The 27496-nt window shown below is 39.4% G+C and overlaps 1 protein-coding gene and 1 non-coding gene across 2 annotated transcripts; both read left to right on the top strand.

Moving 5' to 3' along the window:
- The first annotated feature begins 4339 nt into the window (after nt 1–4339).
- Nucleotides 4340–20896, top strand: cul2 (cullin 2). The gene is made up of 21 exons (XM_004080888.3): nt 4340–4464; nt 5901–6041; nt 6839–6941; nt 7037–7131; nt 9607–9712; nt 10118–10200; nt 11283–11379; nt 11485–11595; nt 12949–13111; nt 13193–13317; nt 13394–13501; nt 13585–13644; nt 13739–13867; nt 16192–16278; nt 16363–16515; nt 16595–16672; nt 16753–16819; nt 16903–17105; nt 17204–17305; nt 17416–17532; nt 20162–20896. The coding sequence occupies exons 2-21, from the start codon at nt 5923–5925 to the stop codon at nt 20291–20293; spliced, it is 2238 nt and encodes a 745-aa protein (XP_004080936.1). The 5' UTR covers nt 4340–4464; nt 5901–5922; the 3' UTR covers nt 20294–20896.
- Nucleotides 20897–22939: 2043 nt separating this feature from the next.
- trnaw-cca lies at nt 22940–23011 on the top strand. Its single transcript has one exon. It is a non-coding gene; the product is annotated as a tRNA-Trp (tRNA).
- The last annotated feature ends 4485 nt before the right edge of the window (nt 23012–27496 follow it).

The following is a 27496-nucleotide window of genomic DNA, read 5'->3' as shown; positions in this document are numbered from 1 at the left end:
CACAGACCCATTCACCCATGCAAACACATTTTCACACTCTGATGGCAGCTCCAGCTGATAGACAGGCAACAGGAATTTAACAAACCACTGGCTACATCTGAGGTCTGCAGACGAGCATCTCTGAACGCACAGCACGTCCAACCTTGAGGCAGATGGGCTACAGAAGCAGACGAACCACACCGAGTGCCACTCCAGTCAGCTAATAACAGGAAACTGAGGCTGCAATTCACACAGACTCACAGAAACAGACAATAGAAGATTAGAAAAACGTTGCCTGATGTGACGTGACCACCACGTAGAATCAGTATTTGGCATCAACAACATGACAGCATGGATCCATCCTGCCTTGTATCAATGGTTTAGGCTGGTGGTGGTGTAATGGTGTGGGGGATATTTTCTTCAGACAAATCTGCAGCAACTGTGTGAGGCTGTCATGTCAATATGGACCAAACTCTCTGAGGAATGTTTCCAGTACTTTGTTGAATCTATGCCACCCAGGATTAAGGCAGTTCTGAAGGCAAAAGGAGTCCAACCCGGTACTAGCAAGGTGTGCCTAATAAAGTGGCCATGGTGAGCGTCAGTCACTGTTGTTCAGCCACAAATTGGTCAAAAATCTTCCTCTTTGTGACCAACATTGGAACAGTTAAGCAATTTGAATAAGATCTACTCCCATAATTTGTACATTTTTGGTACATTTGTTGTTCCTAATTCAATTCAATTCAATTTTATTTATATAGCCCAAATTCACAGCAACAGTCGTCTCAATGGGCTTCATCCCTGTAATTGTAAGGTAAAAATAGAATCAAAGGGGATTATAGATGCATAGAATTCATTAGGATAATACTAAACTTTAACTAAACTAAACTGGACATCCCTGCCCTTAGACACTCCTTTACAGTAAGGAATAACTCCTAAAAAAACGGAATCCGCAAAAAACGAAGAAACCTCTTTGGTGCCCACATGAAGGAGGGATCCTCCCCCAGGACGGACAGGCAATGCCAGAACTCCTATAGAGAATTAGCTTATCTAACTCTACAACTACATATTTAAAGTCCAGCAGATGATCTTCATCCAGATGAAGCTGGGGGACGGCTGGGGGCGCGAGACGAGCCGGAGACAGGATCCACAGCCAAGTGGAGGAGCAGACGAACCAGAGACGAGGTACACGGTTAGGTACAGGAGCACGGATGAGCCAACTGAAATCTGGAAGCACAGAGCGAAAGTACACGAATCACACTGCACCAAACAGAGGCATGGAGAACTAAATGATGAATAAATTATGAAGAATAGAGGAGAGAAAGAGAGTAGAAGTAGACGAGACTAGAGGACAGAACCCCAGTGCACCATAGTTTCCCCAGCTTAAAACTTCTGGCATCCTAGTGACAACTTTATTGTTATTGTTAAGTTTAATTTAAAAAAAATTAACAGTAAGGTAAATATTATCTGAACACTAGCTAGTCTTACAATAAGCCTGTAGAAAGAGAGAAACTGAGTCGGCCTCTCTTACATGAGCTGGGAGTTTATTCCATAAGACAGGGGCTTGGTGGCTAAATGCTCTACCTCCAACCGTACTTTTACTAATTCTAGAAACCACAAGCAGACATGCATTTTGTGAGGGAGGTGTTCTGTTTGGTTGGTAAGGCACTATGAGGTCCTTAATATAGGATGGGGTCATACCGTGTAACGCCTTGTAGGTAAGCAGGGGAATTTTAAACTTGATTCTAGAATCAACTGGGAGCCAGTGAAGTGAAACTAACATAGGAGTGACGTGTTCTCTTCTGTTAGTTCCTGCTAACGATCTTGCTGCTGCCTCCTCAACAAGCTGAAGACTTTTTAAGGAAATTTTAGGACATGCTAACAAAGCTAACAAAGAATTACAGTAATCCAGCCTAGACGTAACAAATGCATGGATGAGTTTTTCAACATCACTTTTAGAGAGTATATTTCTGATCTTAGCTATAATGAAGTGAAAAAATGCAGTTTTGCATGCCTGAGATATGTGAGCATTAAATGATAAATCCTGGTCAAATAGAACCCCTAGGTTTCAAACTGTGGAGTTGGAGGCTAAACTCACACCATCCAGAGAGACTATCTGAGCAGACAGAGCATCTCTGAGGATTTTAGGACTTAGTATAATGACCTCAGGCTTTTGTGGGTTCAGAAAGGAGGTAATCAATTGTCATCCAGGTCTTGATGTCTCTGATGTAGGCATTCAGTTTCTCTCCTAGATTAGAATACTTGTACTTGATTAATAATAATTAAAAAAGATTAGCTCCCAGTCGCATTTCCCAACAGTTTTGCCTCCTTTATCTGTACTGTTTAAAGAATGGATCACTCCACGTTCACAAAAAATTATGTTTTCTTCAACAACAGCTTCCCCCATCTGAATTACAGCGACATAAAATAAAAAATGGCGGTTAAGTTCAACTCTGTGTTATTTAGATACTTTGCCATTACAGACAATAACGATCTTGACGAACCGTAATATCATGAAAACCACACAGATTGGAATCCTCCTCACTGTTTGATCTATTTTTTTTTTTTTTAATGGCAGTAAGTAAAGACTAGAACTGAGGACATTTTACTCTGAGGAGACGCTTCCGGGCTACTGCAGCTAAATTATGCATTAATAACACCTCTGTATAATGTAATAATATAATATAGTTAATTGATTTCTTGTTAATTGGCGTCATTCTTGTAAACTAGGGAGTGAACTGCTCCCATGCAAAACTGAAGAATGAGAGTGGTTATAAAATTCAAAATAAATGTTGTTTAAACATTTGTTTAAACAAAAGAAATGAGAGATTTGCACAATGTTGCATGAAATAGTCTATATAAATGTATGTATTTAATACAATCCACATGGATTACAGGAAAATATTTTTAGATGTTTTTAGGAGAGATTAAGGATATATATATTTGTATTGCTGTTACTGTCACAAAACAAATAAAAAAATCACATTTGACAACAAATAACTTTAAGAGAAAACAGCAGGGGTTACCTGTCTGAACTGGACCAACTGGCGTGTTTGTGGCTCCTACAATTAAAAATTGTGGGTTGTTTGTAAATGGCTGGTTATCTGTAACGCCCTGAAGATCCGAAGGGGAAAAGTCGAGATGGGAATCAAAACACAGCCCTGAAAGACCAAGGAAAACACAAACCAGTGGGTGTGGAGGTGGTCATGTTAACCACTATCGACATGTTTACCTGCATTACTGTTGTTAGTTTGCAGGTAAGAAGGAATCAAACTGGGAGAAGCTGGAGCTTATTGTGACTGATCACTCTCTTCTGTATTTAGCTGCATCACCCTGGAAGTCATTCTATGGAAAACAAGACTGTATTTGTATAAAAGAAAAATGAAGATTTATATAAAGGAGCATCTGATCCTCCTTTTTGTAAAATAACAGCTTCCTTCTTTAAGCAAGCAAAAAAAAAATACTCTTGTAAGGAATTCAAAATATACCTCAAGTTTTTGGTAAAAGCTAAAAACAACTTCTTCTGGTTGAATATTTTCCATTTTTTTCTAACAAAGCAGAGCAAAACAAAACAAAAAAATTGCAAATTTATAGTTAAAAATGTTTTGATTAACAAAAATTTGTGTCCAAAATGCATTAATTTTACCAGCTATGATATATTTCTTCAAACAAGCACTAAAACTAACTTTAGCTAATCAGGGATGTAGTAAATAAAGAACAACACTGTAAGTACTAATAGTCAGTTATGACATTTGAACGTTTTTTTTTAACTAATTGATTCAATACACAGTCTGACCTTCAACAAAAATAAAGAAACATTTGGGATTTAGTTTGAAGTAGCAGGCAGTCAGGATGTATTCAAATTTAAGCGGCATATTCTTATGGTGGTGGAAGCCAAACAATGCATGTTTTCAAAGCAAAAAAAGGGAGAGTGAAAATTTGTAATAAAAGAAATCACAGAAAATTTACCAAAGAGATTAAAGAACGTGCAAAGCCAAGCTACTTTGGCACAAGTAGCTTCTGGAAAAACCTTTACTTATTTAAAAGTGAGGCAAATATGAAGTGTTTATTTTTTGTATTTATCAATTAATTTAATTTGTATTAAACACAAATGGAATAAATGCACATTTCCCCTCAAAAAAAATAGAGCATATAAAAACAGAATACACCGGTGTTTGAAAAATTCGATTCCTTAAGGTTTCCGTAGTTTTGGGCGATACCATTTTTTGGTTGGGGTTTTTCTTTTAACGTTGCCGCGCTTTAGTTAATGTAAAGCTTATATCTATGATCTGTTGTTAATGAATTTATATTAGATACAATTCAGACAAATTACTGTTTCCTAAAATTCATACAAAGTATAAACACTTGTCTGTAACGTTCACCTAAGTCAAGTGGTATATTCCTAGTGGTTGGGAAGACCTGTGAGTCAAATCAGTACTGTGACAGCGGAGAAACCGGAGTTTTTAAACAAGTAATTACTGAATTAAGGTTAGTTGTAAAGTCTTTGCTTATAATAAGTAATCAGATTTTTTCAACATCAGCGCCACGCTTTGCCGTAATGTCAAGGTTTACGTAGGGAAACTTCTTGTATGACAATTTGCTAACTATAGCTGAGCAATCGTTAGCCGCCAGCTAGCTGGCTAATTGCTAGCTTTTGCCTTAAAATTGCCTTCAGTTGAACAGGAAGAAGTGACATGCTAACGCGCAGTAAGCTAGCATTTTAGCTCAACATCCTATTTTTGGATTGGCATTCCGCTAGCTTGTACCTTTTTTTTTTTAGCTAGGTTCAACAAACATGTCAGAGGGATGCTAAAATGGAGAGACAGCATTCGGTAGCATAATTGTAGTCACAATAAATATTGACGTGGTTTTTCAAGACAAATGTTGAGATGTTTAATGTTGCGTTATAGCAATTGAAATGAATGACGACAAACATGAAAGAACACATACAGGGCCTTCTTTCTCCCACTTGACGTAATAATTACAACTGCTTGCATTAATTTGAACGTTGATAGATTTTTTATGAAGTGTTTCGCTGCTGCTCAGAGGTTTTCTCTTTACTTTTCTCCAAAATATTTAGCTGTTAGCCTCTTCTTGTTGAACAGAATGATTATCAGACATAATAGTGCTATGGAGTGTTGTTTCCATGATCAAAAGAATTGTTTTAAAAATGTCCTTGTTACTATGTTTTATTTGGTAAAGATGTTCAAATCGTGTTATTGGTTTAATTTCCCAGGTGCTGTTTTGAAATCCTCGTATACTTTTGTTTTGTATTTGATGATGCTTCCTTCTTCTTCTTTTTTTTTACTATCAGTTTCTTTTTTGTCATACAGCCTTTATTTTGGTGACTGTGCTGTCAAAACAAACATTTAGAGACCCACTCCAGTAAAAATTGTGTTTGGTGTTTATAACATGTTCTTGTGGCGTTTTTCTGATGGTGGAGGACATAATATAAAGAAAATTGAACCTAAGACTGCATTTCAGAGTATTTTTTAAATTCAAATTGTTGTGAGTCAGGAGCAGATGAAAAACTGCTGTCTGAAAAAGATCGTATTTGTGACGTAGAAGCTACAGTGACCGGGCCACAAGCTCCCTGCTCCATTCCATTCTGATGCATTCATGTACGTCTCTGTTTTCCTCGTCTCAGCTGGAATCTGGCTCAAAACTGTACAGCTGGATTGCTCCAATATTGCTTCCCATTTTTGTTGCATTGGTAATGTTGGGCTTGGTGTGTGAGGGGTTGTACGAGAGTGGGAGAGTAGATGGGTGATGGAAAGTGGGGCGGACTGCTCTGCAGAAAGTATGGCCTAGAAAATGAAAGTTTTTTTTTTTTTAATTTTTTGGACTTAAAAGCTGCATAATCATAGTTAAAGGAATGGGACTTTAACATCTTTCAATATTTCCTGTTCTTTTCTTCTTTTCAGTCAGGCTGAAGGAAAAACTACAATGTCCTTAAAGCCGCGGGTGGTGGACTTTGATGAAACATGGAACAAGTTACTGACGACAATCAAGGCTGTTGTGATGCTCGACTATGTTGAAAGAGCCACCTGGAATGACAGATTCTCGTATCCTTTTAAAGATTTTTTTTTTTTTAAAGATTGTAGGCAATTTATAGCGGTGGTCCCAACCTCCAGGCCAGTCCGTGGGAGAGAGAAAAAAACACGACCTACATTTTTTCCCATTTTCTTTATCATCTGATTTTGAAAGAAGTTTTATTTGGGAAAAGTCCTCGACTCTCTTCACCACATTCCACTCATTCTTGATGCATGTTAAGTTGCTCGATCACGTTTAAAAAACCATCCTCTACTTTCTTAAAGCTGCTGCTCCGACCGTTAAATTGAGACCCCCAGGCTGGCAAAGTTCATTAAAAAAAACACATATGGAAAGTTTGTTTCAGTAGAAAAAAGTTTTAGGGACCAATGTCTTATTTATTCATTTATTTTTTATATTTGTGGAACCCTAAAAGTCTGACGAGGCTGAAGTTGGCATCAGATTTTTTGGCCTCTACTTTGACAGTTATGGGTTACGGGAAAATCTATATCCCTTTTTAATGGTTCCTACTTGAAATCTAGTGTACAAATAAAGTTTAGAGAAGTGGCAAATATTTCACAGAGGATGAAGATCGACTTTACCCTCAAAAGTTAAGGAAAACCTTTAGCTAAAAAAACAAATCGGACGGCCACTTGAACCTCGTTTCTTGTCTGACATTAAACCGGCCCATGGCCTGAAAAAGGTGCGGACCACTGTTTTATAGGGTAGATGGGTTCTTCATCTTTTTCTAAATACAGATTAGCTATTGTTGAGATAAATGTGTCTGAAAAAAGATGTTTTCTTGGTTTGTGATCCTGACCTCAGACACCAGCGACATTTATGCCTTATGTGTTGCATACCCAGAACCCCTGGGGGAAAGATTATACACGGAGACCAAAATTTTTCTTGAAAATCATGTCCGACAGTTATACAAGGTAAGCCTTTCACGCTCTTGCGGGAGAAAAAAAAGAAGTGCTTCTTCCCCCATAAGTTCTTGCTTTTTAGTAATAATATCTGAATGTACTTCTAGAAAGTTCTGGAGTCGGAGGAAAAGGTTTTAGTGATGTACCACAGATACTGGGAGGAATACAGCAAAGGCGCTGACTACATGGACTGCTTGTACAGGTAACTGTATTTTTTGACATCTACCAGCATGCAACAGGGTAGGGCTGGAGGACACTGCTACATTACTGAATCCATCCAGAATATATTCAGCTGTTAGATCTATTTATTTATTTTATTTCTATCCAAAACCAATTTAGTTAAGTTAGGGAAACCTGTTTTTACCAAAAAAAACTGTTCATTTGGAATACGGTGGAATTTTAATTCATGTTCATTGTAACATAAATAAAGGAAAGAATTTTTCAGACACAAAATATTGAAACAAAGAAGTTCTTTAAAGGGAAATCCAGAGGTATTGGATCCATCTTTTGTTTATTTAAACTCCCTTACAGCACTATAATAATTGATCCTTTGTAAATTATTTTCATTTTTAAAGGATAAATATTTAATGAAATGCCAGACACTGATTTTTATTGCTTTTTATACATTTAAATATCATTTGTACTATATGTGATATAGTGGCTTCTCACTATATCACAGTTCATCTTTTCCAGCCCTTTTTCTGTTTGTTGGTGCACTGTGTTCTGTGTCCTGATTGGCTGTAGACCCTGTCAGTCAATCTCCTCTGTGCCGTGTCTCCTGTATAGAATGGGATCAGCTTGATAGATGGATGTATATCTTCAATCCCAATCAGATCTTTGTTTTCATTCCATAATCCTGGACTCATTTTTATACGAAGGTTTGAACTTTGAGAGTTTAAATAAGAGAGAAAAGGGTGAAAATATTCATATCTGTCTGAGAAAAGTGTATCAAATGTGTAGTTAGGAGTTTTACAGCCTTTAAACATCTAAAATATTGTACTAAACAGACATGACTACTTCACTGATTTCACCTATCGTGGATTATTTTTAGAGTTACTTCTGAGGGAACACTGTATACTAAAAATCAATCAATATTCTGCCATTTTATACTAATAATTACACTGCCTGCATGACTTGTATTGTTATTTATACTACTATATTTATAAAGATCGCTAATCAGGGATGCCAGACAACTAAAAATTCGCATTTGATTTTTCTGCATTCAGATACTTCTTCCATCCTTAATCTTTAGTAAATGATTTTAATTCTCGAGTCTCATGTTTAAACTAATACTTCACCAGACACTAATTCTAACTATTTCAAATATCATCTTGCAAATTCTAATATGCTCACAGATGTTTTCTGTTCTTAACTGTATGGTTTTCTGATGTGTATTTATTCCCCTTACCTCTGCCCTTGCACTTAAATGACTTCATAGCGTTTTGTAAATGAGACCAGTGAGTGTTTGACTGTAACCTGAATTTTCAACAAATTAGTGCAGAAACAGTGGAAAAGGAGGAGCAGCCAAAGGAAGTCAGACAGACCATCAGTCAAAAAAGGAGGAAAAAAATGTCAGTTTGGCAACAAACCCCAAAGCCCTCATTCATTAGACCCACTCCAATGAAAATATTTATGCAAATGTTTAATATTTTCTTTTGCAACACAAAGTTTTGTGTGCAACGTGGTGGCATTAATATTACTCCATGCAAATTGAGCTCAATTGCATTTCTGAGTATTCGTTTATACAAATTGTTGTGAATCAGGGGTAGAGGAAAAAAGTTTTTTAAAAAAGAGCTTATTTGGGACGTAGAAAATACGCTGGGCGTGCCACACACTTCCTGCTCCGCTCCATTCTGATACATCCACTCGTAGACAAATAGATCCATGCACGTCTTTGTCTGAGCTTGCATCTGGATCAGAACTGTTTGGCTGGATAGCTCCGATATTGCTTAACATTTTTGTTGTACAGCTAATGTTAGGTTGGAGGTGTGAGGGGCTCTAAGCCAGCAGGAGAGTGTAAATAGAGAACTTTCAGGAGCTGGGAGGGAAAGGGGGGTGGGGATGATCTGCACCGTCAGTCCCTCAGTCCCGCCCACAGCTCAATTTTTAGTGGGCCACTGCTGCTCAGCAAACAGGTTTTTTGGATTTTGGCTAAAAATTGCATGGTAAAGAAAATAATCTGGGAACGCTTTAAAAATAGATGAAAAGATGATAATAGGATGTGAGGATACACGGTAAATATTTGGATGTTTCCACCTGTCATCTGCTTCGTCAATCCCCATTTGTGTCAAAAATAAGAACCTAAACAGCAACTCTGTACATTTATTTTGCACTAAAGATTAAATAAAAATCTAACCTTATGATTTCAAAATGAACTCCTCCTAAAGTTAAAGTATTTTTGTCCATTGAACGGCTGAAGTATGAGGATGTTTGCAATCCAACGGAACACCAAACTAGTTATAAAGTGAAAGACTCTTTCTAAATGTTTACATCTAATTTCTCAGGTTTTGCACAGATTCTGGATTTAAGTGTAATATTTTCTAAATATTTGACTGATTAGAGGTTTTTCTTTTCTGTTCACTCATCATGAAATTGACTTTCTTTTAATGTTGCAATTTTGTAAAACTGCAGAAACATTTTCTTTTTAACATGTTTCTGCCATCCACTCATTGTACAGGTATCTCAACACACAGTTTATCAAGAAGAACAAACTGACAGAAGCAGACCTACAGTATGGTTATGGCGGCGTGGACATGAACGAGCCGCTCATGGAGATTGGAGAGGTAGATTTGTTCTCCTTCTTCTTTTCTTACATCAAATCACGGGAGGGGGGAGAATCTCTGAGTGACCTCATGAACCCAGACATGTGTTTGTCAGTGCTTTTGCAGAGCTCTTTAAAATGAATAAACCCGATCTCTAAACATCACCAGTGTCTTCCATAATGTAGCTACGAGGCTAAAAAGCTTCTCCTCCGACGAGCGGCAGGAGTGGCAGGTTTAAGAAAACTCTTTTGGATCATTGTCGAGCTTCCAATGTGATACATTTCAAATTAGAGGCAATGCACACATGTTTCTTAAACCAATGTCGTTCAGTGTGAATGCAGCTTTACTGGGAGAGACCGAAACATAGTAATGAATAATAATTATACACACAGAAAGCCCTGTAACACTTGTGTCTTTTCTTTCCAGTTGGCTCTAGACATGTGGAGGAAGTTGATGATCGAACCTCTTCAGGCCGTCCTGATCAGGATGTTGCTAAATGAAATCAAAAAGTATGTTTGTTTTGTTTATACTAATTGTTAGTTATTATAGTAATGTGATTGATCAACTCAATGACCATGTGGTAGTGTCCATCCTGAAAAACTTTACTTAAAAACCAGTTTTTGTATGGGAACATTTCTTTATTTTTTACCCCATCCCTCATTTATTTATTTATTTATTTATTTTTTACTTGTCCTGTCCAACAGCTGGGCAGGCAGATGAGAGCTGACGGCCTCTTGTGTTGGACATATTTTACTTTAACAAGAGGGGTTATTAATCTTCAGACAAACCAAAGGTCTGTCTGAATAAACCCCTTTTGTAATTGAGGCCAAACTTTATTCATTTCAACCATGTTTGAAAATCTTTGGTGTTGGACCGGACAGAAAAGGGAAGAAGAGGGAGGGATGTTAGAGAGGGGGGGGGGGGGTACGAGGGTGATAATAGGAGGGGAGGGGGATAAGACAATGAAGCAGCATAGAGCAGCAAGTTTACTGGTTGTTTATCATTACGGTAAGGTTCAAATGTAGTACAAAAAGGCCGGGGCCTGTCCACACACACACTCAAATGTTAGAGTGCAGTTAAATATCCCCAGAGTTACTTTAGTCTCACACTCTTAAAGTTATTATTATTAAATAAATGTATTATTAAAATTCAATCCTGTTTTTAAATTCCTGGATTAGTTTGAAATAAGCGACTTTTCATGCTCTCAGGATTTTCAGAATAAAATCTCAGAGTGAAAAACAGCAGCTCTGACTGCACATCAAAGTTGACTCAAGTGTACATAATGTGAATTAACATGGAGCTATGGATGTGATTAAGTTACCCACAATTCCTCTGTGGGTGTAAATAACAGGCAACAATTGCTGAGGCAGATTGAGAATGTTGGCCCGAGCAGATCGGATAACCGAACGCGGAGCTCTACGATTTCTGGTTTGAGCTTTGGAAGTCCAGAAAGCAATTTTTTATTTTAAATTTAAATCCCCACATTCTTTCAAATTTTGGGCTTCATTGTTCGCCGTCCAGTTGGAGCACGTCCGCCGTTAGAAATATAATATCGTTCGGTCATTACAGCTGTTCTGATTCTTTCTTACAGTGATCGCTGTGGCGAGAACCCCAACCAGAAAGTCATCCACGGCGTTATCAACTCCTTTGTTCACGTTGAACAGTACAAGAAGAAGTTTCCGCTAAAGGTGAATAAAAAAAAACATCACTACCTTGGTAAATATCCCCCTAAAACCGTAATTATTATGAATTAAAAGCTGATTTTTTGGGGGGCGGGGGGTTCTTTGTTGCAGTTTTATCAGGAAATCTTTGAAGGGCCTTTTCTGATGAAAACCGGGGAATATTACAAGCAGGAAGCCTCCAATCTAATGCAGGAATCCAACTGCTCTCAGTACATGGAGAAGGTAGGACAGCCGGGAAATAACTCAACCAATGCAGCCGTGGGAAACGCTCCGGCTGGCAGCAGGAAAGCCCGGTTCGGCTTTCGGTTTGTTCCCAGACGGGGGCTGTGATTGTTGTAGAGGATCTGTTGACGGAGTATTAGCTCTGCTTTTAACACAACAGTGACCCCTGGGCAACTGTTGTCTGCAGCTGCCATGACTGCTGGAACGCTTTGGTTCTGATCCAGGAGGACTTTAGTTGCTATGCTGAACAAAGATGAAACCAGCTTCTAGTTGAATTTAAGGGTTTTGTTCTCTGTGTCACATATTTTTAAATCCTATCTCCCCTACACTCATTCTGGGTTTTTCTGCTGATAATTCATCTAAATGGTGCATTTTTAAAGCTAAAAGTCTCTTTTGAAGCCCTTTGAAGGGGGGTTTGCTTATAAAAGATGCTACACAAAACAAAGATGACTGACCTGAATTTGCCCACAAAGCCTTGATTTTTATTTATTTGTTTTTTCAAAAAATAAAAAACCTCTTGTTTACTGAATCTAATTGATATTCATTTCAAGGACTCAGCCGCTGCCTGTCTGTCACTCACACAGCTGTAGTGTCTATCACACAATCTATGTAATTGATCTTAGTTATCTGAGATGAGACCCAGTTGGTTGCGTTTGCGCTTTATGGGCACTATAACTTACACCACCCTGAAGCTGCGTTCACACCACATGTAGTTTGCGCGACTGGGTGTCTACTGTCAATTCTAAGTCAGTGTACGCAATCAGAGGTCCTGCGGCGCAAATTGACTGGTGGGTGCGGCGGGATAGACTAGCAGTTTCAGGTGGCACAAAGCGGAGGAGCGTGATGTTTCCAGAGTTCAAATATCTGAACTTTGGCGAAGAATTCACACGAGCGATTAAGGACTTAGTTTGGGCCTGTGACACGTTAATGGATAGATCAGCAGAAGGAGTCCAAAACCAACATGGAGGAGAGTCTGATCGTTTTCTTCCCCAAAACGTATGATATTTTTCTTATTTGTATTGAGACAACTCTATATGAGATATACAGTCAAAGCTTCCTTGGAACATTGAGGCTAAAAACGATAGACCGTAGCTCCTCCCACACACAACAGAATCGCCAAGTTTATGGGCAGATTTTTGGACAAGCGTCGAGCAGCTAACTAGTTGCACGTCAAAAGAAAAGAGGGATGCGTGAATTTGACCCATGAATCACATTTGCTGTGAACGCACCCTTAGACCTGGCATTTGTTAGTCTGCTACGGTTCAGGAGTGAGGATCGTTTTCGGTTGACGCTCAATTCCCACTCAAACTGTGCCAACCGCTGCTCTCTTTGTGCTCGTCTCCGCCCTACAAGGTCTTGGCGCGGTTGAAAGACGAAGAGGTCCGGTGCCGGAAGTACCTGCACCCCAGCTCCTATGCCAAAGTCATTCATGAATGCCAGCAGAGGATGGTGGCCGATCATCTGCAGTTCCTGCACGGGGAGTGCCAGAACATTATTCGGCAGGAAAAGAGAGAAGGTCGGTGTGCCGTTCTTATTTGTTTAGTTCCTGACGTCAGTGATGACGTTTCATTAGCTCATTGGTTGTTGTTTCACACAGACATGGCGAACATGTACACCCTGCTGAGGGCTGTGTCCAGCGGGTTGCCTCACATGATCCAGGAGCTGCAGGTTCACATCCACAACGAGGGCATCAGAGGCACCAGTAACCTCTCTCAGGAAAACGTCAGTAGCACAGCACTGTCTGAATGGGTGCATGTTCTCGGATGCTGAAAAGAATCTGTCCCTCTAATGTGTGTAGATGCCAACCCTGTTTGTGGAGTCCGTTTTGGAGGTCCACAGTAAATTCGTTCAGCTCATCAACACAGTCCTCAATGGAGATCAGCACTTCATGAGTGCCCTTGATAAGGTAACGCAGAGAAAAAGGGAATTATTTCTCCTGTAGAAATAAAAAGTAACACTTAGACGATGATGTTGGCTTCTCTTCCTCAGGCTTTGACATCCGTCGTTAACTTCAGAGAGCCTAAGTCCATCTGCAAAGCTCCGGAACTTGTGAGTACAGACGCAGACACGCAAGCACATGTGCGGTTCGGGTTCCTCGCAGGTCATTGACCGGGTCGTTCCCCTCCTCCGCCTTTCCATGCAGCTGGCAAAATACTGTGACAACTTACTGAAAAAGTCTGCAAAGGGAATGACGGAAAATGAAGTGGAAGACAAGCTGACCAGCTTCATCACAGTTTTCAAGTACATAGACGACAAAGACATCTTTCAAAAGGTAATTACGGATTGTCATTAACGAGTCTTTGTAAAGCCTTAGTCACTCAGGGTTGACCCGTATGGGTGCTGTGGGATTTTGGGTTGTCTAGGTGGGGACGGTGGTAGACAGGTGCGACCGCATGTTAAGGGAAGCGCAGGTGGATCTTCCCTTAAGCCTTGTACAGCCACCTAAAGGGACGTCATAAAAATGGAACGATTCTTGTGCGTGTGGGAAATATATTGTGAAGTATTTGTAAGGCTAATAATACTGCCTTACACCACACTCTAGTCCAGGGATGTGCAAACTACGGGCCGCCTCCATGTTTGGTCCGGCCTCCTAAACAATATCAGATCCACATTGTTTTTGTTTTTTTTTCAGTCTTGCCATGCGATCAAAACCCACATAGAACATATTTGAATCCGTCCTTCTGCCGTCTGTGCCCCAATTTGAGCCAATCTGAAAATCCCTGTCAAGTAGAACAGAAGACAGTGTTTCCTTTCTACGTCGCAGTTCATCTTTTGCGGTTTCGCTCACTCGTTAGAGAGATCATGCTCTTCTGTGTCCTGATTGGTTGGATATCTTGTCAATCAATCTCCTCCATGCCGTGTCTCCTTTACAGAAACACGGAGCTTTTCAGATCTACAGAAATCTTTGATCTTTGTTTTCATTCTAAGATCCTGGACTTAATTACTATAAAGGTTTGAACTTTGAGAATTTAAACAAGAGAAAAAAGTGGGAAAATGTTCATGTCTGTCTGAGAAAGAGGGCAGTGAGGAGTTTTACCGCCAATAAACTTCTGTAATCCTACTCCGGAGATTTCCTCGTTCACGGTTATTTTTAGAACGTAACTCCTGAAATAAACAAGGAAACACTGTGCTGGTGAAAAGGTCACGCAGATACATGTCCAGCTGCAGCAGAAGACCTAAGAATTTGACTTTTTTCATCATCACTGGATGAGAAACACGCGTGCAGCTTACCTACCTTGTAGAACTGTATTTCAAAGAAAGGACTTTATGTTTACCAGTTTGAAGGAGAAACAAATGTTAAGTTAAATGCCATGTGGTCGAGAAGGGTAGGTACACTACCTTCATGCTGGGGCACCTAAGATAAAAAGTTAGGTACAACCAGTGCAAAAATTCTAGACCCTAGAGTCTAGAGCCCCGCCCTCAGAAGTTCATACAGCAGACATTCGCAATGGAAACCAGCCAACATTAGAATGAACTAGACTGGGTGATTGTGGATACGATTGATGCGATGGCTGGTCGCTGTGAAGTATAAACCGGCGTGAGGGACAAACAAAATTTATTTATGTTTTTTTTTACGTTTTATGTTTTTGGATTTTGTCTTTTTTTTACCACATTTTGCCACATTTTAACCCAGGCATCTAGTCATACATGCTATAAAAGAAAATGAATGTGGTCTGCCCTAAACGTTTCCCTGCTTACATCTATCAAGCCCGTCCAATGTCACGCCCCCAAGAGCCATGTACCCCACCGTGATTGGTCGGCTCGTCAGCTCTGCACACAACACTGTAAAAGTGCCGTTCATGCAAAACTCGTACTGACGTTAAACTTTCATATTAAGTTGGGGGCTGCAAATATCACCTGTGGGGTTTGAAAAATCCTGCAGGCCGCCAGTTTGAGACCCCCTGCTTTACTTTTTACTCTTTAACCCCTAAATAACAGGCTCTTTGAACTACCGTAACTCTTTGATGTTATGCACAACAAATGTGATTCCAACAGATTAGGACACAGAAATGCAACATTTTATGTAATGCAACGACGTAAAGCTGCACTTCTTTGCAACAGAATCAGGTGATTTACATCTACTTTATTACTGTAAAGTGTTGCAAATCAGCGCAAAGCCTCTTTTTTCAGCCTCAGAATCCATTGAAATTGCGTTGATTGCGTGAACGGGTGAAGAGTTTTGCATCGTTCACACTGAGCACGACTCGCACGCTTTTCTTTTGACGCTGGTTTCTGAGACAAGCTCTTAAACAAAGATCCTGATTGGTTGATGCAACTTGTCTTTGTCTTCAAAGTTCAAATAATTGAACTCCTGACATGCTGTGACGCCCAAAACACGGGGCTGTCCGGCTGCTGCAATTAGGACCTCTGATTGCATCTGTGCATCGACTTGACCTTGAAACTGGACGCCGCTGACACATAAATTGGCGTGAATATAGCGTTACGCTTGTCCAAAGAGTGTCAGCACTAAATCTTTGGTGTCAAAAGGTTAAGCTGCTGTCTTCAGATATTGAAATGTTTCGGCCCTGGGTGGGATGGCCATTAAACCCTTAATGTGTCGTTTAACTATATAGACTATTTCTCTGTTTTCTGCAGTTTTATGCCAGAATGTTAGCAAAGAGGTTAATACACGGCTTATCGTTGTCGATGGATTCAGAAGAAGCCATGATCAACAAACTAAAGGTAAATTCTGAGCGGTCGGATCCTTGTTTGCCAGTTTTTGTGTGCTTGTTCCTCACTTTCCTAATGCCCCTTCTGGCTTCGCAGCAAGCCTGTGGCTATGAGTTCACCAGCAAACTCCACAGAATGTACACAGACATGAGCGTCAGCGCCGACCTCAACAACAAATTCAACAATTTCATCAAGACTCAGGAGACGGTGGTGGACCTGGGAATCAGCTTCCAGATCTACGTTTTACAAGTACGTGGGGGCAAAGTCGGGGTTTTTTTTTTGCATACACACATAGCAGTTTGTTGACATTTTTTCGGTCTCGTTTCAGGCTGGAGCTTGGCCCCTCACACACGTCCCCTCCTCGACATTCGCCATCCCCCAGGAGCTAGAAAAGAGTGTGCAGATGGTGAGCTGCGCTACTGAGCTGTAGACCGAAAGGAGCGATGACAAGAGCACGCTTTTGACTCCACCCCTCTTTTTTTCTAGTTTGAGTTGTTCTATAATCAGCACTTCAGTGGGCGGAAGTTGACTTGGCTGCACTACCTCTGTACAGGTACCAAACAGTTGGACTTTAATGTGTTTACCGCTGAGAAAACCAAACCTGGGCCAGTTTCAGCTGCAAATTTTCTCCAACAGGCGAAGTGAAGATGAACTACCTGTCCAAGCCCTATGTTGCCATGGTAACCACCTATCAGATGGCTGTGCTGCTGGCCTTTAACAACAGCCAGACGGTGACCTACAAGGAGCTACAAGACGGCACCCAGATGAATGAGAAGGAGCTCCAGAAGACCGTCAAGTCCCTCCTGGATGTCAAAATGCTAAACCACGATTCAGAAAAGGTTTTTGATTTCCCTTTTGCTCGACCGTTTCTAGGTGACAACTTTGCTTCAACCTGTGAAATGTTCATTCGAATGCGTCACCCCTTCTGTCTCCACAGGAGGACATTGAAACGGAGTCTACGTTTTCGTTAAATATGAGTTTCACCAGTAAAAGAACAAAGTTTAAGATCACCACATCCATGCAGAAAGACACACCGCAGGTCAGAGAATCGCTCTCTCTACCTTCCAGCTTTTCTCTGCACGGTTAGCGTGTAGTAAAACAGCCAGATTACGGATGCCGCCGGCGCTTTGTGTCCCTGTGACTTTTCAGGAGATGGAGCAGACGAGGAGTGCCGTAGATGAAGACCGTAAAATGTATTTACAAGCTGCTATAGTGAGGATCATGAAAGCTCGCAAGGTCCTCCGGCACAACGCCCTCATCCAGGAGGTGAGTGGAGATCGCCGTCATTCCAAACGCCACCTGCAACATGGAAAACTGCAGGAACAAGTTGATCCTTTGACGTAATAACTACTTGGTTTTAAATTATACATTAAAACATTAAGAATTCAGTTTAAAAATAGAGTTTACGTTATTTCTAAATATCCTTTATTTTTATCCCCCAAATGTTTCCTGCACATCCCGTCCATTTATGTCACTGAATTTGTTTGTTACAGTATTTCCCATGAGTATTTCTCTTTAATGAACTTGTTTGTTTTTATTCGTTTTTTACGGTGGCCGACAGGCCTCACACTACGTACATAGAAACAACACAACAGCATTACCCGCAACGCAACGGCATAACCGCAGCACAACGGAAATGAGGACTTTTTGTTTCCTACTGGCGGAAAAAGAACAATTCAGTTTTAAACTATTCGGCGCTCCTGAGAGCTACGTGACATTTGGACAAGATTAGGGGGTTTTCTTACTACATAACGTAATTTCTTACAAATATACCTTTGTCTAAAAATAGAAATCTACCCAGCTCTCCACATAGTGACATCTGCATCTAAGGCTCTTAGTCTTTTTTTTTTTTAATTTACGACTTAAACTCTTGTAAATTTACGAGAAATAAGTCATAGATTAACGAGGAAAAACACCAACGTTTTCCGTTTATCGGAGCCTAGCTTGAAGATGAAATATGTGGAGCCTTTTGTGAAGCTTTATTTCCGGATTATTATAGGTTTAAAACAAAGATATTCTGAAACTTTTGATGACTCAAAATCAGATTATTTTTAGTGGAGCCAGCTTTCCTGGGTTCAGTGTCAGTAAAGCGGAGTTTCATATGACAAGGAACTCAGAGACCCGTTTGGGTGTAGAGGACCGCTGCAGCCTTTATTCTCCTTTTCATTCACAAACCCTGAAGTTCATTTGTCACCTTACGTCATGAACCTGTCATCAGATCACCAATGTGGAAGTAAACAGTGTTCCATACGCCCCCTCCTGTAGATGAAACGTCCCGTTTCAACATAAAACATTAAGGATGCATGAAAATATTCTTTTATATTAGCATTAGAACGTTGACAATCCCAAAAAGTGCTCCTCCTCAGACGGAAGCGTCACACAGACGTAGAAAGAAGAAAGCATTGAAGTGGAACGCTGCAGGGACACCCGACGGCTTCACGATCGGGCTGCAGAGATCCTGCAAACCACCCATCAATAAATAAAACATTGATAAATCATGAATCAAATGAGCTTCCAGACATTTGGAACGTCATCAATAAACATTCAGCTCACCTGTTTCATTGAGTTTAGTAGGTCTGCTCTGCTGCTGCGTGGCGTTCACCTGCTGCTCTGTATGCTCACCTCCACTTTAGTCTCAAAAATTACAAGGTTTTCTTCTCATAAATTTACGACTTAAAATCTTGTAATTTTACTTTGTTTTTTTGTGGCCCTAAAACTCCGTCGTATAGAATAGTTTGAATCAGTAAATTCATTGTGCGGTTGCCAATGGTTACTTTTTAACGTTAAGAGCCACTTAAAAAATATTCAGGTTTTTCAAAACAAAATGCAATATATTTAAGCTGATATTTCCTTCATTTACAGAACATTCTCAACTTCCAACAGCAAATACTCTGATGCACTAACAGCAAGTCTTTGTTTTTTAAATATTGAGCTTTTGTTTATTGGTCATAAAAAGCAGTGCAACAGCTATTACATAACTCCAATGTTTAGAGATTTTTATGTGCAGGTATATTTTAAATATAAATATTTGTGAATACTTTTTTTTTTTTCCCGCCGGTAAGAAAACAAAAAGTCCTCATTTCTGTTGTTCTGCGGTTTATGCTGTTGCTGCGGTTATGTCGTTGTGTTACGGGTAATTTCGTTGTGCTTCGGGTAATGCCGTTGCATTGTTTCTTTTGTATGTAGTGTGAGCCCTGTCAGCCACCGCAGTTTTTTAATATTTGTTGTGTAAATGAAGGATGGACAGAAATGTCAAATCCATATTTGAACGCAGGTGTTTGGACGGCAGAATTTCCGACCTCTGGGCCGCTGGTGTTTCTGCTGTCGAGACCTGAGTTGACCAAAACTGAACAGAAATGATCTCCTTAGTGAAAATATATCATCTGAAAACAGGGAATTTAGGGTGTTCTCCATTTTTGTTGGTGTTTTTATAAGGCCTTATTATTCTTGTAAATTTACGACTCTTTCTCATAATTTTATGACTTTATTCTTGTAAATGTATGTAGTAACAAGAAAAAAAAAAACCACAGTCTAACTCCACGTCACGTTAGCCGTGTTAGCGTATTCGCAAAAACACCCAAACTCGTTTGGAACTCCTAAAAAAAAAGTGACAGGCCTTAATGTGTGTTTGTTTTCTCCATTCCTATGATATTATACTCTATGAGTTTTGTGCAATACTGAAAGCTTGTTTTGTTTTGTTTTTATATTTAAGAAATCTGTTTTCTATTAAATCATTGTTCAAATGTCATCACATATTGCCTAAATTCCCCCTTTGTGCTGTTTGGAAGAGGTTTGGAAAAAAATGTTCAAACAAGGAAAATCTGAATTTTCTTGCACCTGCATGTTATTGTAAGCTAACGAGTTTTCCTGATGTTTTATTGGTTGTTTTGTGCAGGTCATCAATCAGTCTAAAGCCAGGTTTAATCCCAGTATCAGCATGATCAAGAAGTGCATTGAGGTGCTCATCGACAAGCAGTACATCGAGCGCAGCCAGACCTCGGCAGACGAGTACAGCTACGTCGCATAGGAGGAGGCGTTCAGGGAACTCCTGCTTACAGACTCTTCAGCCATTTGATTGATGGGCAAACAGACGTTAAACCTTCTAAACAACAGCAGCAACAAAACCCCACTATTGTGGAGCGTCTCCATCATGACCGAAGCAGGACTGGTGCCTCCATCTGTGGAACAAAAAGAGAAGCGATCGTGTCACCTCAGATTAAGCCGGCTTACTCATACTCCTCCTCCAGACGTCTGATTTTGAAGCTGTTTACAACGTCACCAGTGCCACGCCGCTGTGGACGTCAAAGAAAATGCCTGTAGCCGTGGGGGGAGGGGGGAGGGGTAAACAAAAAAAGGAATAGAAATAAAAAACAAACAAAAAAACGAAAATTAACAAATTAGTTGACATCAATTATGCATTGGTGGCTACACATGGAAACCATGCTTTCTTTTCTCACGTTTGCAGTTGTTGTGAGTTCTTTTCTTTACATGTACTGAAGTTAGGAAAACTATTGTAATAAATCTGGTATACTGACTATTGTATCTACTTTCAAATATAAAAAAGAGGTGACAAACATGACATTGCTGCTTGTCAAATAAATAAATAAAAACACTGAAGACTTTTATCTAAGCATGTGTCCATTTTAGTACTTTTGGGTTCATCTCAAATTGGTTTCCTTTTAACAGGAGTGTAAAGTGGGAAAACCCATAAACATCTTTTTAGTTTACTGCCTAAAAAAAAGAATAAAATCTGAAAAAAGAAAACAAAAACAAGAAAGTCTCAGAGTTGAAGTCCTTAAATTCTACCAGAACCGGCAGAACATTCAATTACTGTAACTCTTTGTTAGCAGCGTGTCCTAAGAGTTCCTTAAGAAGTCTCCAGCTTGTTCAGAATGCAGCAGCTAGATTGTTAGCAGGAACTAACAACTTCACTGGCTTCCAGTTGATTCTAGAATTAAGTTCAAAATCCTCCTGTTAACCTATAAGGCCTTACATGGACCGGCCCCGTCATATATTAAAGACCTCATAGTGCCTTACCAACCAAACAGAACACTTCCCTCCCAAAGTGCAGGACTGCTTGTGCTTCCTAGAATTACTAAAAGTACAGTTTGAGGTAGATCGTTTAGTCACCAAGCCCCTGTTTTATGGAATAAGCTCCCAGCTCATGTAAGAGAGGCTGACTCAGTTTCTACATTCAATATTAGACTGAAAACATTCCTCTTAGGACAGGCTTATTGTCAGACTAGCCAATAATCAGTGAATATTTACCTTACTGTTAAAATGTTTCCTGCCTGCATCTTGACCCATCTTCGACATGACTCGACTTGACTCTTGCACCACACACACTTCAAGGGTCGATTTGATCTCATTGCAACCACACGAATATTTTCAAGGGACCTCCAGATCCTGCCTGCACTACAACCCATCCACAACCGTACCCAGAGACCACTGACAAGACTCCCCTCTAAAGAAGGGGAGTGGGAGTGCTTCCAGATTCCAGTTGGCTCATCTGTGCTCCTGTACCTGACCAAGAACCTCGTCTCTGCTCCTGCTCCTACACCTGGCTGTGGATCCTGCCTCTGGCTCGTATGGGGCCCCCACCTGTCCCCGACTCCATCTGAATGAATATCATCTGTTGGACTGTAACCCTTGTGCTATCCTAGGCACTTTAACATTGGGAGTTGGGTCATCTAGACCCACTAGACAGTGCTCTGAACCTTTTTTCTTCAATGATTTGTGATCTTCACTGGTGTCCATGGATTACATGAAATCTTTCCACCTTTATCCACCTTTGTCATGGTAGGGAGAACATGTCAAAGTAAGGGTGGGGTCATCTAGACCCTAGACCCTTGTGCTATATATATGTAGTTGTAGGGTTAGATAAGTTAATTCTTCTCTATGAGTTCTGGTAAATTGCCTGTCTGTCCTGGGGCAGGATCCTTCCTTCATGTGGACACCCCTGAGGTTTCTAAAGTTTTCCGGAATCCGTTTTTTTAGGAGTTTTTCCTTACCGCGAAGGAGGATCTAAGGGCAGGGATGTCCAGTTTAGTTTAGTTAGTTCAGTTTAGAATCTTTCTGTTGAAATGTGTGTTCATGATCCTTTTGATTTTATGTTTTACCCTACATTCATCTGCACAAAGCCCATCAAGACGACTGTTGTTGTGATTTTGGACTATACAAATAAATTTGAATTGAATGAATTGGGGGGGGGGGGAGGAGGAGCAGAAATTGGTAACATGTTTAAACATATTGCATTATTTCTCCCTAACATTGTATATTTGAATGAGATTAATTTAAATCAAGTGGAAAAAAGGGAAAATAAATTATTTTGAAATATGTGGGGGGTGGGACACAATATATTTAGTCACGTCACATCACATGATCCGCGACCTTTTTGTCCGGCTCGACGTGGACAGCTGTCCATGGTACTGACGTAAGCAAAGGTTGTACACAATGAGTTATATCACTGAGTGATATAACTCATTGGTTGTACATACCCCGCTGCTATTGCTAATAAGCTTGCGCCTTGAATTTCAAGATGTTTTTATGGCGTGACTGAGCTGAAGAAATATGCAAACGCGCCACATCTTAATGAAATACACCACTCTTTCTGTTAAGTTCAAGCCTGCTGGGGTTGTCATACATATAGTTTGTCAGCTAGCTGTATTGCATGGACCTCGTGGCGCAACGGTAGCGCGTCTGACTCCAGATCAGAAGGTTGCGTGTTCAAATCACGTCGGGGTCAGGTCTTTTTTGTCACAAAAATAGTTTCATTTTAATTACCTTAAACGTAAAAATACCACACTCAACGTATAAAAAAATTATAAGTTACCTTCTACTTAGATTAATTGTAATAATTCTGATTATTATCACATTTTTTTACTGAATTTCAGTTAAGGTCAAAGATTCACCCCTATCAAAAACAAACAAACAATTGTTTACATTTTAATGTGGAGGTTTATGACTTGAACTGTTATTTTAGAGCCTGCATGTTACTACAGTAAAGAGGCAGTGAAACAGTGACAATAGTAACATGGGAGTTAACAGATGTGCAGGATTCTTGAGTTGCTTGGTTGTGACATACCTGCTGTGACTGTGGGACCATGTTGGAGCATGCCAGAAGCAATACCTATAGCTGTTAGCAACACGTGCACAGACTATAGTGTGTCCTTTGTGGTGTTTCTTTTTGTTTGTTTTATTTTGTTTTTTTTAAGGACAAGTCTGGAAATGTATGGATGAGGAAAATCACAGATCAGAAATCTGAAGTGTGGGAGTCAGGAAAAAACATGTTTTTAACCCTTTAATACCAGAGCAGTAGCTCCAGTGTACCAAGCTAGATTTGTTGCAAAAGTATTGTCATAAAAAAGATGTAATACTTGTCAGGGAAGAAAAAAAAAAGACAACAAGCACAAAATCTTTTTACAGACGGGCAATTTCTTTTCTACAGAAACATTTTTACAGACGCACAAATTTTGTAATACAAGTTCAAAACTTTTTTTACGGACGGAGAATACTTTTGAAACAAATCTAACTTCATACTAGTGATGGGAAATACTACACTTTCAAGATTTGATACGATTACATTTTGCATAAAACATTTGATACCAATTATTGGTAATTTTGTATTGGAGATTTTTTTCTTAAGCATATTATTAGTTATCCTAAACAAGCAAATACCACCAAAGACAGGCCAGATAAAAACTTTATTGTGCAAATTTCAAAGTACAAAACTTAGAATTCATTTATTAACATAAACATGAATAAACAGAAATGTAAAAAATAAATAATAAAAAGAACAACAAAGTGTCTTTATTGCTCAAATTAGTATTTATGAACATCAGCATATTAACATTTTCATTTTCTGGATAACTATTTCGTCCTGCCGTAGAAAAAAGAAACGTCCTCTCCGGTCGATCAGATGTAGGAAAAATTTAGATGTTTTTTTGCCACTTTACACAATAAAGGAAATGCCCACTCAATTGTCTTTCCACCAAAGAAAAGGCCCCTCGTTCTTTGGGATCCCTTTTGCTTTTTCGTCCATACTTCTGTGCGCATTTCAATACATGCATGTGCGTTTGCTGCACGATTGCTCTCAGAAGCCAAAACCCGAGTGTCAAACTCCTGCCACCATCCTAAATAGGGTAACAAACGCAAGTCATGTGACTGCTGGAACAGTTCAATACGCTGTGAACGAGGGGAGTTTCGACACAAAACACAGGAGTTACTCACTGATTAATCAAAAATACCCAAAAGTGACCCACTCACTTGTTTATTCATTAGTAAACAATACTTTTGGTGATGTTTGGTAATCGATACTTTAATACTTTGGTATCATTATTTCATATTAGTATTGTTATTCTATGGAAACTCTTCAACCGTTTACGCAATTCCAACAGATTCTGAGGAGGACAAAGGCCGCTTTTTCGTCATTTTTCAACACTTTACTTCAGTAATGTCCTCCTTATCCCTTGTGCTATCCTACGGGGTCCAGATGACCCGATCCTTACATTGACATGTTATCCCCTACCATGACAAAGGTGGAGAGGATTTCATGTAATCCATGGACACCAGTGAAGATCACAAATCCTAAAAAGAAAAAAGGTTCAGCGCTCTGTCTTGTGGGGTCTAGATGACCCCACTTCCAGTGTTAAAGTGCCTAGGATAGCACAAGTGTTACTGGTGCAACACCCATGTGTGACAGTCACAGTCCAAGAGTTGCTGTAGGTCAAAGAGCGTGTGAAATTTAGGTAAAAAAAACAAACCTAATTCTTGGTGACAAAAAAATCTTCTCATAAAACGCCAAACCCCAGGAGTTGGACCTCTGCCACGCCTCCAGACGATGTGTGGCTTTAAGGCACAGCGCAGCGAGATGCAGATATGTTCAGTGTCGAAGACAGTCGCACACCGCTCTTAAACTTTCACCCACTGCTTTCCTGCATTCCTGGCGTGCATTGAACTTACCCCAAACAAAGCCTCTGGACTCTCTGATAAAGCTGCAAAGCTGCTTGTAAATGGGAAAAAAAGAGTAATTGATCATTGAGATAAACAGAGGAGGAAATAATCAGTGAGAAAAGCTACTTTTTGTTTGCCAACGATAAACATAAGTAAGAATCTTGCCACATCTCTTCCCAAAGTGGCCACTAGGTGGTGTTAGCATTGCAGAAGTAGGAGCACAGGTCAAATGCAGCCTCTCATTCAGAACTTTCATGTTCTTTGGATTGAGACACATGTTTACTGCTGAAGCTTACAGTTCAGTCCAAACCCAGCAGTCTGGCCCAAATGAAGAGGCTTTAGGAGCTAAAGTTAGAGCATGATTAAACACTGGGGCCGCCTTAGGCCCTCAGCATGATAGCGGAAAAAAAAAACTTGCTTCTTGCGCTTGTGTCTACGTTTGTCCTGTTGGTGAACAACGTCTCATGCAGAGTCACAGCTGCAGCGAGACGCCCCACAGAGAGGCTGCGGCATTTGTCAGCAAATTGGGTCACATGTTATCTTCATCCTCAGAGATGTTCCTCTTCTTCAACTACAGGTCCACTACTCATTGGGATAATATTCATCCCATTAACAGATGTTCTGTGAGCAAATGATGGAGTTTATTCAAAGAGGCTACAGAAATAGTGTTTAGTCTTCAAATAAGTTAAAAATATGAATTAGATATGGGAAATCTTCACTTAAAAAATGTTTTTATGAAATGATTGTGCAACTCTGGGTGTAAGTGGGTCATGCAATGCCATAATACCCGCCTGCTCCATCACTGGATGAATGAGTGAAAAAATTAATAAAAACACAATTAATTTGTAATAAACATGTAAAAATCCCTTTTTATATTTCAGGTTTTTTTTTTTTAAATCAGTGGGAACAAAGAGAGTACTCATCTGCTTTGAATAGGAACCTAAATAACAATAATAATAATAATTTTGAAATATGAACGAAATATTGTCTTGAGAGTGGACTTGACTTTTGGGAAATTTCTAGGAATGACCGTTAAAACAAACAAAAAAACAATAAGGAGCCCCAAACAAATAGATCTGGCAGGAGCTCTGAAGTCCTTTGTTACATCCACAAATTGGTTTGAGACATGCGTTTGCTGATAGTTGACAAATATTTAATGAAAATCAAACTGTTCCAGTGATGATTTTCAATCTGTAATATTTTCTCCTCTATACTCTAAGATCTATTGTTAAACAGAAGAAAAACCCATCTGTTAATGGATTGCAATTGAAAACAGGATTCTTTTCAACTGGAATGTCAGAAGAGTCAAGTTTCATTTCAAATTAATGCTAAACATCCACGACCTCCTGTTACACTGTCCCAAAACAGGTCAGATAAAAGAATTGAACAAAACAAACACAAAGTTTGAAGGTTACAACTTGTGATCAGCATTTTTAGAGATAAACATATAAGTTTGTGAAATTTGTTTGCATGGTAATATTCAACAGCTAGAACGGTGTGATGCAGTAATGAAAGCAATCAGACCAGCTGGAAATCCAAACTAACCAGTGTTTTCTGGAATCCAGAGTTTATAATCTGATGCTATTCGTGTTCCCCGTTCATTTATGATGACCAACACCTCATTGGGCTACCCCAACAACGTGCAAATTTGTCTACTTTATAAGTATTTAATTGTGTTACAATGTATAGTAAATAAGCGTTAACTATTTTACAACATGTAATACCGGTGTAAAAATATATTTCTGCAAAAAAGGGTATGTAGTAAATGTATCACATGCTATGCACATGCAATAAATATATTATAACATACCATGAACAAGTAGTAAATGTGTTACAACACATCATACACTTGTAAGAAAAAATATTATAAAAAAATACTAATAATTAATGCATGTGTTATTTATAGGTGTGTAATAAACATGTTACAGTATATAGGAAATGAGCAAGAACATCTTACACCATATAATATATTTGTAACAGATACATCACAGCACACGAGAAAAAAAGCGATCCAAACTGAAAAAAATTACAAGAATAAAGTGCTAAACTAACTAATTGAATCTTTATTTCTTTTTCAAGTGACCGTGGTATGAGTGGGTTAATGGCCTTTGAAGTGTGCATTATCAAAAGTAAGTGTTGGATGGTTCCTCCAAGGCGTATGTTAATTTAGGATAGTAGTCTGCCATTAACCCTTACTTAACGCACGCCGTGGAAGCCTGAACCATCAGACGTAAATCAAGTGCATTCATTTCTGTTATGCCATGGTCCAGGTGAATAC

This window comes from Oryzias latipes, chromosome 20 (genome assembly GCF_002234675.1).
Source record: "Oryzias latipes chromosome 20, ASM223467v1".
Lineage (NCBI taxonomy): Eukaryota > Metazoa > Chordata > Actinopteri > Beloniformes > Adrianichthyidae > Oryzias > Oryzias latipes.
The sequence above is the reverse complement of the archived record's forward strand: the minus strand, read 5'-3'. Positions and strand labels throughout refer to the sequence as shown.

Bases quoted from the DNA above. Each gene is read 5' to 3' on its own strand.
- cul2 (XM_004080888.3), top strand. From the start codon at position 5,923: ATGTCCTTAAAGCCGCGGGTGGTGGACTTTGATGAAACATGGAACAAG. The intron at 13,318-13,393 runs GTCAGTAGCACA...TAATGTGTGTAG, and splicing joins GTAACCTCTCTCAGGAAAAC to ATGCCAACCCTGTTTGTGGA. The intron at 16,516-16,594 runs GTACGTGGGGGC...GTCTCGTTTCAG, and splicing joins TCCAGATCTACGTTTTACAA to GCTGGAGCTTGGCCCCTCAC.